This window comes from Cydia strobilella, chromosome 4, assembly GCF_947568885.1.
Source record: "Cydia strobilella chromosome 4, ilCydStro3.1, whole genome shotgun sequence".
Classification (NCBI taxonomy): domain Eukaryota; kingdom Metazoa; phylum Arthropoda; class Insecta; order Lepidoptera; family Tortricidae; genus Cydia; species Cydia strobilella.
In genome coordinates, this window is record NC_086044.1 from 5,169,252 (window position 1) to 5,183,940 (window position 14,689).

Genomic DNA, 14,689 nt, shown 5'->3' on the forward strand with positions numbered 1-14,689 from the left:
ACCGGGATATAGACCGTGATTACCTTTTGTATTATTTGTGAGCTCCCGATATTTCGACGCAGTTACATGCATCATGTTCACGGGTATGATGCATGTAACTGCGTCGAAATATCGGGAGCTCACAAATAATACAAAAGGTAATCACGGTCTATATCCCGGTCAATATAAGTCTAGTGAAACTAACCGTGAATCATTCAAAACTCTAATTGCAATATTACTCCCTATTGCCGACAAACTGGTTCGTCAGAGCGGTTCGAGGAGTCGGTGATTAGTCTAAGATGTGTCGGTTAGTTGTATGCGGTCTAGTAGCAGCGCTCGGCCTTGCTGGGCCCGCTCTCGGCGGCCCGGGCGGCCATGCGGCGCTCCAGCTCGGGCCGGAAGTGGCGCACGAGGCCCTGCACCGGCCACGCCGCGCCGTCCGCCAGCGCGCAGATCGTGTGCCCTGCAACAGTCACCACGCACGCCGTCACTCCACGCCACGGCTATCACATACAACTTTACAAGCGTACATGTCGACAATAATTAGCTCCATGCATGAATTTATTTTTATTTTTGGATTCATAATTTATATCGTTGGAACACCGGAAAAGATAAAAATACTTTTGTAAACATTAACATTATTTTATTAAAAAATATTTAAAATGTTGAAAATTTTTGAGCGGTTGAAACGCTAAAACTGACAATATAACATTCTAATTTGCTATAATTATAAAATTATTTCTTGACGATAATTCACCAATTCAATGTTATATATTTACTACGAATTGATTATTATTATATTTCCACTGAAAGTACCAATTTAAACATATCTTGTTTTGTATAAATTAACTTTTTAGCTTTAACTAGTTTTAAGACATTGCTACGCCCTTGCAGGGTGACCATGTACCAAATCTCTATGTAACACCTTTTATAACCATGGTTTTTGCATTAAATAAATGAAAATAAATGAAAATGAAAATAATTTTTGGCGCGAATTCGACAGAGCGTGATGACGTCACACGTTGGGCGGCCCAACTGACGTTTGCTACTAATGAGACTAATCTGTCGAACGCGTGACGTCACGTGGCGTTTCGAGCGTTTCGCTCACTAGCTTTTCGCGGGTAAATTTGTGTACTTTTTATTTATAATTTTAAGTAATTAAATGGTAATTTAAAAACGGAAATGCATTTGTAACATGATATAACGGTAACAAACATCCGAATAAAACATATTTCGTCCAAATATAAACTTCATGCATGAGGCTAATTGTACGTTGTAGATAATGTGTTACATGCACAATGATTCCATACATATCTGGGGCCCGTTTCTCAGAGGCTTGTAACTTGTAACACAGAATAAATAGTATACCGTACAGAAAGGAAACTTCCTACAAAACCGAAGTTTGACAGCGGTTCAGGGTCGAATCATGCTATCCCTTTCTAATATATCTATCCCCTATCGGCTATTTAGGGTTGTCAAATTTCAAGTCATTATCTTATCTGTGGTCGTGCACGCAAAGGGACGTCAAGTTGTGCCAACCCTAATGATTGCTCGGAACGATGGTGAGCCGAACGGAGCCGAGTATGCCCGAAGCAATAGAAGCGGATGTCACTTTTTGACAATTTTTGTTAGGAAGGGACTTCCACTTGCATTACAAGGCCCCGATCTACACTACAAATTTACAATCTACAAAAAAATCACACTCAAATGTAGATTTATTCCTACAATTATATATTTGTTCAAAATAAATAATACAAATTTGTTACTTATGTTTTCTGGTAAACAAACTTGTTAAATCTACAATCTTCAAAAATAAAATTACGCATTTGTAGAAGCAATTTTCATGATTTCATATGTAGCTTTAAACCGACATTCCTGAAGGAAAAAAATTGCTTTCGTACAAAAATTATTTCAATTTTTTTATTGTGCATTTTAGACCCTATTTTTTTTTGTACGTGATTTTTTTCTAACGAACGAAAGTAATTTTAATCGGGTGTTACTAGAGAAAGGCCTCAAAATTGCTATTCATATTTTTTGGCAACGGCACGGTTTTTGGCACCTTAACCGTTATACAATCTCACCTTCAATCTGTTTGGATAGCTCCCACAGCATGTCGATTTCTTTTGGGGACGCGTTGCCGTCAACGAATCTGAAATAGAAGTTATGAATTAATTAATCAATTTTCATGGCTTCGATATTTACCATCAGCAATTACCACCAAGACACCAACTCACTTTAGTGGCAACTAGTGGGATTTTTTTATGTTGTTGTAATGGCTCACTCCGCGATTTCTTCTATGCCTGGATGTCATGCCGTCTCGCTCACACTCTTACCTGTATATGATCTTCTTCATCCACCCTACTCCCTCGCGGCACGGGGTGCATTGTCCGCAGGACTCGTGCGCGTAGAACATGAGCAGGCGAGCTATGGCCTTCACTATGTCTGTCTGTTTGTTCATGACGATGATGGCCGCTGTGCCGAGGGAGGTCTGGGCGGCTACTAGGCCGTCGAAGTCCATTAGTACTGTCTCGCATACACTGGAAAATTAAAAATTGTAGTTTAACATCTTTAGTAAAGAATTTATGAAGAGATGGAAGTTGTAAGCTCCCTCAGATTAGATTGATCATCTTTTCCTCGACGGTGCAAGGTGTGTTGACGTGTCAAGATATTAGAATTTATAAACTGAAATAAGTATCATACACTAAAGAAAAACCGGACAAGTGCGAGTCGGACTCGCCCACACTTTTTAGTATGTTGTTATAGCGGCAACAAAAATAGGGATACAGCCTGGTGACAGACAGACAGACAGACGGACAAACGGACAGACGGACAGTGGAGTCTTAGTAATACGGTTCCAGTTTTTACCCTTTGGGTACGGAACCCTAAAAAGTGACCAAGTCCACCGGTGGCCGACACAGGAGACAGGGCAGGGGGGTTGCTCATCTCTTTCTCGACAGTGCAGGGTGTGTTAATGTTGATTATATAATATATATATCTTACTCTTTAGGAATCAGCGGGGTGGACGACCCTCCAGGGATAACTGCCAACAGATTATCCCAGCCACCAACAATGCCACCGGCGTGTCTTTCCAGCAGCTCCCTCAGAGGGATGCTCATCTCCTCCTCGACGGTGCAGGGAGTGTTGACGTGCCCGGAGATGTTGAACAGCTTGGTGCCGGAGTTACGCTGGCGACCGAACGAGGAGAACCAGGCGCCGCCGCGGCGGAGGATTGTCTGGAACACGGAAGAGAATATTCAACTTACTTAGACGGGTACTCACAACATAGTATAAAACAAAGTCGCCTCCTGCTGTCTGGATGGATTGGTTTTTTTTATAGTGTGATTCAAGAGGAAGGTTTATATGTATAATACATCAGCATTGCACCCGTGCGAAGCTGGGGCGGGTCGCTAATCCCTGATAAAATCCAATATTATCGTAAGAATAAAGTGTTAATTTTACTGCAACCTTCTGAACTATCTACAACACATTATAACTTGAAAAATAAGTTTTCACAAAACAGTTAAAATGCCGTTATTTTATGGTCTTCGTATCAGCACTTTACTGAATGGCGATTCCAACAGAAAATGCAATAGTATATTTTTTTGAAATATAAGGCCATATCACTCAAAAACACTTCAGCTATTGCTTACTTTTGTTGCTCTGTATATAGCGCATATTGAAACGCCTTCCTTCCTTCATTAGATGAACAATTGAACAATTAGGTGAACTTTTCGTGCCATTTGACGCCTTTTTGTCACCAAAACGGTTGGCCAGAGTATAAAATGCAACTTACTGGTGCAACAGCAATAGTCTCCACATTATTGACCGTAGTCGGGCACCCAAACAGGCCAACATCAGCGGGGAACGGGGGCTTCAGCCTTGGCTTGCCCTGCTTGCCCTCAATGGACTCGATGAGTGCGGTCTCTTCACCGCAGATGTAGGCGCCGGCGCCGCGCTGGACGAACACGTCGAAGTTGTACCCGGAGCCGCAGGCATTCTTTCCGATGAGACCTGCTTGGTAGGCCTGGAGAAATATTCAAGTTTTGTAAGCATTACTTTTGACCGTTGTTTGTGAGTAGAACAGCAAAACACTTTTGAATATTAGTAGGTCTTATATGGGACATTTTCTATGAAAAGGGACCTTATTGTCGATAGCGCTTACGCCGCACAGCGACGCGCGGCATTGTATTTTTATCGGAGCATTGTTTATAATGGCGTAAGCGCCAACGAAAATAAGGTCTCTTTTTATAGAAAAGACCACATATCTAGATGAAATAAGTAATGGTTGACAAATGGTCAATTAACAGCGTTCACAAGTACATTTACATAGTAATTTTGGACGTGGACGTTTGGTGCATGCGTGGCAGTGTTGGCCGAAACGTTAATGCAATTAACCGTCTGTTACGGCTTACGGTTCAATTTGTACTGGTTAATGGTTAATTGCAATTAACGTTCGGTCAACACTGGTGCGTGGCATGTATGTTGTTTTAGTTTTGATTCTCAGGGACAAGTTGATAATTAATAATATAATAATAATAATAAGCCTTTTATTCTGAACTTCTCTGCTTTGTATGAGTACTAGGCATGTTCTTGTTTGTTATATTATGTCCAGAAGCTCAGTTTGCCTCTTGGCATAGGCCTCCTCTAACATTTTCCATTGGTGCAAAGTTGATAATTGGTACAAAGTTAATAAAACTCATTTCTCACAAAGGAATTTGAGATTAATTTGGAAAAGTTAATAGAAATAAGAAGTTAATCCAGTATGTTTTATATGACATCCGCTTAGTATGACGTTTTTGTCACTTTCCCTCGATGTCATTATATGTGGATTCTACTGAAGATTGGGTGTATATCCATTCCATCAGAATAAATTTGTCACTGTATTATTGGAACCCAATTGAGCACCATGCTACTGACTGCGCCATGTAAAGTACTTATTTGGGCAGGATGATGTATTGAGACGAGTGCATTGCTAAGACTGTTTATTGATAATCTGCCCTACCCACATCTCATACATAAATCTACCCACGATCATTGTATGATGATCGATGATGATTGATAATTTTCTCAGAACAATGGAATTCAGTTTGCTAATTAAGCTACAGAACTAAGTGTGTTTTATTACTAATGATTATTGACAATAATTTCTCTATTCCACTGGTAAATACTATCATAGAGTAACTTATACTAGAGCGGTACTGTCATAGTAAATTTTGTAACCGCAGTAAATTCACTGCCATCTGTTGACACACTTTAAAACTAAAAATAAATATTTTTAAAAATACGATAAAATGTATTTAGATATGTATAATTTTTTTATTTTATTTGCATTAATTATTTTTATGATTTTGACCCATGTTCTTTCACTGATATGCGTTAAAATTGTTAAATAACAAACGAAACCGTCAACGCCATCTATACGACAGTTGGCCAAAGCTAGTAGTGCCCTCTGAATGAGAATCAAATTTTCTTGATTTTCGAGGCACGTTTTTTCCTTAGACTGTATCCATCTATTACGGAGTTATATCTGTCTTTGATACTATGCAAGCTGTCAGTCATACTTAAGGTTCAATTTAGGATAGTAAAATCAATCACAGACCAGAATATATGTAGTAAGCTGCGAAATTGCATGGAGAAATTATGAATGAATTCATTGATAAAGTCGCCATGCACTTTTGCGGCTGATGGTACAATACAAACAGACTTCTCCACCAGAGCTGTCCATAGAACTTATCCTACTGGCCTGTTTAATTTCAGACGTGTTTCAGACAATAGACCACTTTTCTTACAGCTCATGAGGAAATAGGGTTTTGTCTAATATCATCCTGCCCATTCTTATATTAATTATTATTAATAGTTTGAATTTATTCAATCATTACGTCATATTTTGTAATCCAAAATAAAATGTGGCTTTCCGTCAGAGAAGGATCCTTATGCACTTGGAGCGACAAAAAAAAATATATTCACGTTTTTCTCTTACCTCAGCAATTGCCACCTGCAGGTTGCTGGCCTCATTGTAAAACTCCCCCCTGATGTAAATATAAGCAGCCTGCGCACCCATACACGCCCCGGCAATCAAACACCCCTCAACCAGCTTGTGCGGGTCGTGGCGCATGATCTCACGGTCCTTGCAAGTGCCTGGCTCACCCTCATCAGCGTTTACTACCAAGTATTTGGGACGACCGTCTGCGGGCTTGTTCATGAAGGACCACTTCATACCAGTGGGGAAACCGGCCCCACCGCGGCCACGGAGACCTGAGCTCTTCATTTCATCTGGGAAATTGAGAATTTAGTAAGTTAATACATTTGAAGTACACACTGCTCACTCAATGAATGTATTATGACATGGTAGACTAATTGTTATAAATGCGAGGCCAAAACAAATCCTATATATCATCTAAATTTGCAGCAGTAAATAGTCATTCAGTTAATTTTCAAACCATTTCTTCCACCAATAAAAATCTCCACACAGTCAATATTCATATTAAAATTATACACAGAAGGCAATTTATTAAGCCACTTACTGACAATCCAGTCAGTGCCCTTTAAAATGATTTCTTTAGTCAAGTACCAATCGCCGCGACTCAGGGCGCCCTTCAATCGCCAGTCGTGTCGGCCGTACAAGTTTGTGAAAACCCTGTCGGCATCTGCCAGAGGGCCATATTTCGCCTTTTGTGGCGGTGCCTGCGTCTGCTGGAACCGCACGGGCACATTGTTGACGCTCACCAGCGGCCCAACTACACCTGGAAAACACCACAAGACGTCAACATTATGTAAGATTTAGCACTACGCACTGAACTGCTACGGTTTCACAGAGCGATCACAGAGGTTGTGACTGCCCTAGAAGCTTCTACTGAGGAACCGAAAGCTTTGCTTTACAGTTTTGAGTCTATTTACCCAAGTGAGCCTTCGTTCCTTGAATAACTCGCGCTAATGCACCAGCCATTTTTACAAAACTGACCAAAAATGACAAAAATCAGGGAGCTGTCATTCCAAACATATGCTAAGGACTTTTTAATAAGTTTCTTTCGTTCAGATACAAGGTTTTTGGCCTAGCCAAGGCGTTTATAACAGTGGTTCAAACATACCGGATAAGGAAACCATCTGTATGCCCTGTCCACACTCGTGCGCGAATCGCGGCGCGAAGCCGCCAACCCGAGTGTGGAGTCTAGTTCGCTAATCAGCGAAATCGACTCCACACTCGGGTTCGCGGCTTCGCGCCGCGTAGTCTGGAGCGGCTTATGGGCATGGAAGATGAAACAGTTATAATTAAAATTTACGCGGGCTTATAGTTAATGTGTTGGTTGTTCTATGAATCGTTATTGTATGAATCGTTTTAACAGTGTCGAGGATGGTAGGTAGCGGACGGGGTGCATAAGTTTTACGATGTATGAATGTTGTGCAATTCTACTAAAATGAACACATTTCGTTATGTTTAAACTATACACCATGGCTGGCTATTTAAAAATAGTCGCATTTGTGAATATATTTTAAGGGTAAAACATTTATATTATGAGTGTGTTTGGAGGTACAATTATATAAGACTTACTATTTTCCAAACAATGCTATGTAGTGAACAAACGTAGGTATTACATTTGTATTTCCTATTACCGCGAGATATTTATATTTTATATTCTCGGTTTTTCTTAAATTCTGCTTCTGTCATGTTTGACCAGAGCCAAAGACTAGATATATCATAGATGCGATAACGTCAAAGCAACAAACCAGCCAGCATTCGCGCTTATCAAGGAGGCCATATCCAAACACTAAGCGGTAATCACATCAAAGGGATCGACATCATATCGACATACTTTGAATTATTCGAATTACATTAAATGCAGAGCACCTCCCGCACCTCTATTCAAAGAGTAGTATATATTTTGATACGAAGTGCCAATGTCAGGGTAGGTTTAGGTTTCTGATAAAGGCTGCAGATCACAAGGGAATGTGCGTGACATGGAGGAGACACTACTTTCAAAGTTTGAAGACTGTTGAGTGGAAACAGTGGAAAAAATGAGACAATAAAACATTGAATTTTTTAATAATTTTATTTCATTTAGAAGAGATTGCTATTGGTTAACACTAGTTTTACTGTTGTAGCTGTAACATTGTATGTTGTTGTACATCAAGAAATCGGTGCAAGTTTTTTTCTAACACTACACAACTTTAACTTTCCTAATCTTTTCGACATCAACATTTGAAGACGCCATAAGCAACTAGCTACGAAATTATTTTCGGGTATAAAGTTCATGATTTTTATAGACATTATTAGAAGCAGCGCTCAGCTTTGCTTGGACCGAAGCAGCAGGCATACTCATTAATACGGCGCTCCAGTTCAGGTCTGAAGTGGCGGATAAGGCCCTGGATCGGCCAGGCAGCGCCATCGGCTAGTGCACAGATCGTGTGCCCTATAAGAAAAAAAAACAAGTTATATACCTATATACTAGAGCGACCGATGATGTAAGACTCCATTTAAATCGTCCTTGTTTCTTTTCTTCATCAGCTAGTCATTTTTAGATATCGTACATCTGGAATTCTAGATCTTGTGATTTATGTGAAATTCACCTTCAATCTGCTTAGACATTTCCCACAGCATGTCGATTTCTTTTATGGCAGCATTTCCGCAAACAAGTCTAAGTAAAAATATAATATGGATAATTACAATTCTCTTAAACATGGGTTAAATGCGTGTGTCAATTTCTAGTTTTACATTGACGTTTCGGACGTGTCGCAAATCGCAACTACTGCTAACATAATTTATCATTGCTTGAGACTTTTGAAGGATTATATATACCTATGGAGATAATAGATGTCTATGTCGTGGCCTCATTATAGATTTTATATATGATATTCCAATGCCATCTTAAAATTGATCACTTCATGATATATGGTTAGATTGTTAGATTATGCTTAGGTAAAACTTTTTCATAATGTGAGCAACTAATTTAAATGATATCACGCATCAGTTGTAAGATGTGTCCACGACATCTATGAAATCACTTGCTGGGCATTATTTCACTTCTGGATAAAGGCACTTTACCTCGATGTGCCAACTAGCTCTACTTTAGTCTTTACCTTTGGATAATCTTCTTCATCCAGCCTACACCCTCGCGACAAGGCGTGCACTGGCCACAAGACTCATGTGCATAGAACGTGAGCAGCCGATCAATGGCTTTCACTATGTCAGTCTGTTGGTTCATAACTATCATCGCTGCTGTGCCGAAAGATGAATTCACCGCCATTAAGGCGTCGTAGTCCATAAGTACTGTTTCACATATGCTGGAAGAAAAAAACAAAATCATTATTCAGTTTCTGAATTAACCCAACAGAAACTTAAAGTGAGTTATTCCTCTGGAGATAGTCCCACCAACCAGAATGGACTTTCAGCATTCAAAGTTAGAACACCTCAGCGCTGGTATTAATGGATTTCGATAAAATTAGCTCTTTTTTAAGATCTTACTGTTTAGGTAAAAGAGGACAAGATGATCCTCCAGGAATAACCGCCAACAGGTTATCCCATCCCCCCAAAACACCACCGCCGTGCATTTCGATCAAGTCTCTTAGCGGGATGCTCATCTCCTCCTCGACGGTGCATGGCGTGCACACGTGTCCTGAGATGTTAAATAGCTTGGTGCCATGGTTACGTGGTCGACCGAGTGAAGCATACCAGGCCCCACCGCGTCGGAGGATCGTCTGAGGAGATGCAGTAAATGACAATCAATCTATAGACGGGACAAAGAATGATAAGAAAGGTGGTTATGATAACATAACGAAATAAGAACAAAAGAGAAGATCTATTAATTGTCAACAAGTTAAATGAATCAATGAATTAATGAGTTCAATTAAATGAAGTATATTGTTATACTAAAATAGGAAGTCTTCCAACTTACTGGTGATGAAGAAATAGTTTCCACATTGTTCACGGTAGTAGGGCACCCGAAAAGACCAATGTCTGCTGGAAACGGTGGTTTCAGCCGCGGTTTGCCCTGTTTGCCCTCTATGGACTCGATGAGGGCAGTCTCCTCGCCACAGACATATGCGCCAGCGCCGCGGTGCACAAACACGTCGTAGTCGAAACCAGAGCCGCAGGCATTCTTACCAATGAGACCCGCTTGGTAGGCCTACAAGAAGTGTATGTGGGATAAAATTGACCAGAAAGGAGACTAGCGCTCATCAATCATCATGTTTGTTCGTGTGTATGTTTTACTGTTCGTAGTTCGGGGCGAACAGCTTGGGAACTACCTCTCATATGCTCTATTTTCTAATTGTCACAGATAAGGGTTGTGTCTGTGTGTGCTACAGGCAAATAATAATGACAAGTAGTGTAGTTACTATACAGCAGCGAAAAATATTTTCCAGTCGTTTTGAGCTGAGGCTTACCTCAGCAATGGCCATCTGAAGAATGTTAGCTTCATTGTAAAACTCTCCTCTTATATAAATATAGGCAGCATGTGCCCCTATAGCAGCACCAGCAAGCAAAGCCCCTTCAATGAGCTTATGGGGATCATGGCGTATGATCTCTCTGTCCTTACACGTGCCAGGTTCACCCTCATCCGCATTTATTACGAGGTATTTGGGTCGACCATCAGATGGCTTTTTCATAAAGGACCACTTCATGCCAGTCGGGAAACCCGCACCACCGCGGCCTCGAAGGCCTGAAGTCTTCATTTCATCTAGGAAATTATGAATGTAGATGCTCATAAGCAGGTCTCATTGTGTGAGTAATTGAGTATTGAAACCTGCTTATGTGCGGAATGTATGTATTGAATAAGGAACTGAGATATTTTAAAATACTAACTGACAATCCAGTCAGAGCCCTTCAAGATGATCTCTTTAGTCAAGTACCAATCACCCCGACTTAAGGCACCTGCAAGTCGCCAGTCGTGCCTGCCATACAAATTCGTATAAATTCTGTCGCTGTCACAAAGCGGTCCACCCTTCGTTTTCCCTGTCTGCTGGAATCGCACTGATAAATGATTGACGACCGCAATCGGACTAGGAACACCTGAAAATATATGATGATGATGATGATGTCAGTCATAGTATAGTTTGGCCCAGGGCTCTTATTTAAAACAAAGAGAATCATACTGTCTTTGTCTTACGCTAGCACAGATAAAGCACCCAAAAGAAAGGGATGAGTGAGTATAATACTATAATACAATACCATTCAATGGGTAATTATAATTTTTACTTACCTAATGATGCTTTTGTAGTCTTAATTATTCTTGCTAGCGTTCTAGCCATGATAATACAATAATCTAACCAAAACAGCGACAGATCAAAATTTTACAGCACTGTCAAAATACTTACTTGTCTATGCCACGAATATCTCTAGATCGGTTATCTCCATGTTATCTCTTAAGGTCACTCCACACTCATGCGCGAATCACGGCGCGAAGCCGCGAACGCGAGTCTGGAGCAAAGAGTAGTATAACTGGAGTCTAGTCCGCTAAACAGCGAAATCGTCTCAACACTCGCCTTCGCGGCTTCGCGCCGCGTAGTCTGGAGCGGCCTTTATAGTATGTCAAAGGACTGTTTCATTTCAAATATAGACAGAGAGAATCATACTATCTTTGTCTTACACTTTTACCTTTCTCTATCAAAAATCTAAGTGTCAGGCCCTTGGTGCTAATCCAAAAGAAAAGGATGAGTATAGTTTTTTGTTCCTTTTTACTGACAATCCTTTAATATGGAAGCTAGTAATTTGGCCTGAATATAAATTTGAGCGTTTTTAACAGCAACATAAACATTCCTCTGGAAAAAAGTGACAGATGACACAGGGACGACAAAATGACGTTGACGGGTATGGGAAGTGTTTTGAAAAAATTACTTTTTGAGGAATCCGGGTTGTTTACATTTGTGCGTAAATTTTGAAAATTTTCTAGATATTATTTAAAATTTAAATACGTTGCAACACTTGTGTAGACAAGCGCACCTAATTTATAAATATAAGGTTGAAATGGTGTTCCTTAGTACGTTTCTTCAATATTATGGCATCAGTAGCATCTTATCACAATATTTTTATTGTTGTATTATTATTTCCCGAAATATTATCAGTATACACTAATTCATGTTCCTATTATCTATATTACTATTATTATTACTTATTTCGACTGTTTGTCCTATTGTGCAATAGACATTCTTAAAATAATAAGTGTTTTTTTACTTTTAGATAAAGTCGTTACAGCCATGGCTTCAATACCACCGGTCACTACTCTTTCAAATCGGGTGATTAGAGTCCTTGGTTGTAATCCAGGACATATGACGCTTCAGGGCACAAATACTTACCTCATTGGTACAGGAAGCAAGTAAGATCTTATTGTGTTTTACAATGACGATCCATGTGTATTAAAGTCAATACGTATTCTATTACATATTCTGTGGCAATGGTTAGTCGATGAACAATAATGCGGTTTCTATCAATTTAACTAATATTTTTCAGCCGGATCTTGCTAGACACAGGAGATAAAGATGTAGAAGAGTACCAGAAAAACCTAGCCAATGTCCTGAAGTCTTATAAAGTGAACATAGAGCACATAGTGGTCACTCACTGGCACCATGATCATATTGGGGGAGTAGAGAACTTATATGGGACTATTGCAAGTAAATATATTTTTTTTAAATATGAAGCAAACGAGCAGACAAGCCGCCTGATCCATTCTACCATTATTCTTTTGGACACTATTGCTCTTTATGAATACTTGGGTAGCAGTGTAAATGGTACCTTGCCTTACAATAATGTTGAGTTACAGCAGGGGTGCGAAACTCCTCGCTTCTGACAAACTCAGCTCCGTTCGGCGCAGCATTGCTCCGAGCAATTATTAGGGTTGGCACAACTTGATGTCCCTTTGCATGCACAACCACAGATAAGATAATGACTTGAATTTTGACAACCCTAAATAGCCGAAAGGGATAGTGCCATATATATGAAAGGGACAGCATGATTCGACCCTGAGCCGCTGTCAAACTTCTGTTTTGTAGGAAGTTTCCTTTCTGTACAGTAGTACTATTACTTATTTTGTGGTTACAGTGCCGGCAGAATTGTATTGTTGTTTGCTCTGATCTGTGTTGGAAAACATGTTTCCTCACCATTATTTATTATTAAAAAAAAGCCGAACAAGTGCGAGTCGGACTCGCCCACCGAGGGATCCTTACTTTTTAGTATTTGTTGTTATAGCGGCAACAGAAATACATCATCTGTAAAAATTTCAACTGTCTAGCTATGACGGTTGATAAGATAGAATTCAAAGAGACTGCCTTAATATCTTTAAGAAAAAAGTGACGAAATGGCTTCAACAAAATTGTTTCTACAGCCTTAATGAATATTTCGATTTTGATTATAATGCAAATTAATTATTGAATGAATATTTCTATTATTATATGTGATTCTAAATTTGACATTCTGCTAATTGAATTATATAATGTTACTTTATTTTACAATACTAGTCTTTCTGGAATTCTGATAATTGACATATGCGTAATAATATTGTCTCCTTAGGCACTTAAATAAATGATTTAATGATACAGCCTGGTGACAGACAGACGGACAGTGGTCTTAGTAATAGGGTCCCGTTTTAGCCTTGGGGTACGGAACCCTAAAAAATCTTGTTCCTTTCAGATCATGCCAAGATATGGAAGCACAAAAGATCGCCAGAAGATGCACTGGACAAGGAACTACCCCCCTCAATACCCCTCCAATGGCTCTCAGACGGCCAAGAACTAACTGTACAAGGTGCCACAATCAAAATACACCACACACCCGGCCACACAACTGACCATGTTATAGCAACCTTGCTTGAGGATAATGTCCTGTTTTCTGGAGATTGTATTCTTGGCGAAGGCACTGCGGTGTTCGAGGATTTGTATACTTACATGCAGAGCTTGAATAAGATACTGGATTTAAGGCCCAGTGTTATTTATCCGGGGCATGGAAATGTTGTTGAGGTATGTTTTCAAGTACTATAACTAAATATACTGAGTTATAGTTGGTCAAACCAAATTGGCAGTCAATAAAAACAAAAAACTATACTCATCCTTTTCTTTTGGGTGCTAGTACTAGTGTAAGATAAATGATTTTCTCTGTCTATGTTTGAAATGAGACAGTCCTTTCAAAAACTCTATGATTATGACTTCTATTCATTCATAATTTTTCTTTCACATATGAGAATTTCCTTTTTATTTCGTCTTTACTGTTTTGTTGTGTTCTAATTTTCTAAGTTTTTGCGCTTATATTAAGTAAGGAGTAGCTTTTAAAACTAAAATAAGTACCTAACTTTTTTTATATTTAAATAAATAAATTAAAAAACAGGTGCAAATTTTGTTATCAAGAAAGACAGACTCCTGAGAACATTACTTCTTAAATTATGTTACAGGATCCAATCCAAAAAATAGAATACTATATATCACACAGAAACCAAAGGGAGAAGCAAATTTTGGACGCACTGAAAGCAAATGCCGAGAAACAACTTACGGAAATGGATCTTGTAAAAATTATATACACAGAGACACCAGAGCATTTGTGGCCTGCTGCTGCTTATAACGTTAACCATCACTTAACTAAACTTACTAAAGAAAATAAAACTAAATGTGTAGAAATCGATGAAGAGAGCAGATGGCAGTACAATAGTCAGCAAGATTGTACATGTAATTTATAAATAAAAGGGATGTGTTAAAGGATTTATGCACATAAATTTGTTATTACAGTGTGGCA

General features: G+C 39.3%; 3 protein-coding genes across 5 annotated transcripts; 1 reads left to right on the plus strand and 2 right to left on the minus strand.

The window, feature by feature from the left end:
- Positions 1-134: 134 nt before the first annotated feature.
- On the minus strand, positions 135-6,998 carry LOC134740521 (NADH dehydrogenase [ubiquinone] flavoprotein 1, mitochondrial-like). Its single transcript, XM_063673027.1, has 8 exons — positions 6,877-6,998; positions 6,504-6,722; positions 5,960-6,252; positions 3,773-4,003; positions 2,980-3,212; positions 2,313-2,516; positions 2,061-2,128; positions 135-442 (listed from the first exon to the last, which is right to left on the minus strand). Exons 1-8 carry the CDS (start codon positions 6,923-6,925, stop codon positions 303-305), a joined length of 1,437 nt encoding a protein of 478 aa, XP_063529097.1. The 5' UTR covers positions 6,926-6,998; the 3' UTR covers positions 135-302.
- A 1,010-nt stretch (positions 6,999-8,008) lies between these two features.
- Positions 8,009-11,306, minus strand: LOC134740522 (NADH dehydrogenase [ubiquinone] flavoprotein 1, mitochondrial-like). 2 transcript variants are annotated; one of them, XM_063673029.1, is made up of 8 exons: positions 11,175-11,306; positions 10,778-10,984; positions 10,360-10,652; positions 9,870-10,100; positions 9,440-9,672; positions 9,055-9,258; positions 8,545-8,612; positions 8,009-8,387 (listed from the first exon to the last, which is right to left on the minus strand). In XM_063673029.1, exons 1-8 carry the CDS (start codon positions 11,221-11,223, stop codon positions 8,248-8,250), a joined length of 1,425 nt encoding a protein of 474 aa, XP_063529099.1. In that variant the 5' UTR covers positions 11,224-11,306; the 3' UTR covers positions 8,009-8,247. The 2 variants fall into 2 exon arrangements, with proteins under 2 accessions (XP_063529099.1, XP_063529100.1); XM_063673030.1 differs by lacking the exon at positions 8,545-8,612.
- A 467-nt stretch (positions 11,307-11,773) lies between these two features.
- On the plus strand, positions 11,774-14,671 carry LOC134740524 (beta-lactamase-like protein 2 homolog). Of its 2 annotated transcripts, none has more exons than XM_063673033.1 (5): positions 11,774-11,838; positions 12,152-12,287; positions 12,422-12,582; positions 13,598-13,923; positions 14,352-14,671. In XM_063673033.1, the coding sequence occupies exons 2-5, from the start codon at positions 12,169-12,171 to the stop codon at positions 14,631-14,633; spliced, it is 888 nt and encodes a 295-aa protein (XP_063529103.1). In that variant the 5' UTR covers positions 11,774-11,838; positions 12,152-12,168; the 3' UTR covers positions 14,634-14,671. The 2 variants fall into 2 exon arrangements, with proteins under 2 accessions (XP_063529103.1, XP_063529102.1); XM_063673032.1 differs by having other exon boundaries at positions 11,813-11,951; positions 14,352-14,670.
- The last annotated feature ends 18 nt before the right edge of the window (positions 14,672-14,689 follow it).

Bases quoted from the DNA above. Each gene is read 5' to 3' on its own strand.
- LOC134740521 (XM_063673027.1), bottom strand. From the start codon at position 6,925: ATGGCTGGTGCATTAGCGCGAGTTATTCAAGGAACGAAGGCTCACTTG. The intron at 6,253-6,503 runs GTAAGTGGCTTA...TCAATTTCCCAG, and splicing joins GGGCACTGACTGGATTGTCA to ATGAAATGAAGAGCTCAGGT. The intron at 3,213-3,772 runs GTAAGTTGCATT...TCCGTGTTCCAG, and splicing joins AGACTATTGCTGTTGCACCA to ACAATCCTCCGCCGCGGCGG.
- LOC134740522 (XM_063673029.1), bottom strand. From the start codon at position 11,223: ATGGCTAGAACGCTAGCAAGAATAATTAAGACTACAAAAGCATCATTA. The intron at 9,673-9,869 runs GTAAGTTGGAAG...GCATCTCCTCAG, and splicing joins AAACTATTTCTTCATCACCA to ACGATCCTCCGACGCGGTGG. The intron at 8,388-8,544 runs GTGAATTTCACA...TTTTTCTTATAG, and splicing joins AATGTCTAAGCAGATTGAAG to GGCACACGATCTGTGCACTA.
- LOC134740524 (XM_063673032.1), top strand. The intron at 12,583-13,597 runs GTAAATATATTT...TGTTCCTTTCAG, and splicing joins CTTATATGGGACTATTGCAA to ATCATGCCAAGATATGGAAG. The intron at 13,924-14,351 runs GTATGTTTTCAA...ATTATGTTACAG, and splicing joins GGCATGGAAATGTTGTTGAG to GATCCAATCCAAAAAATAGA.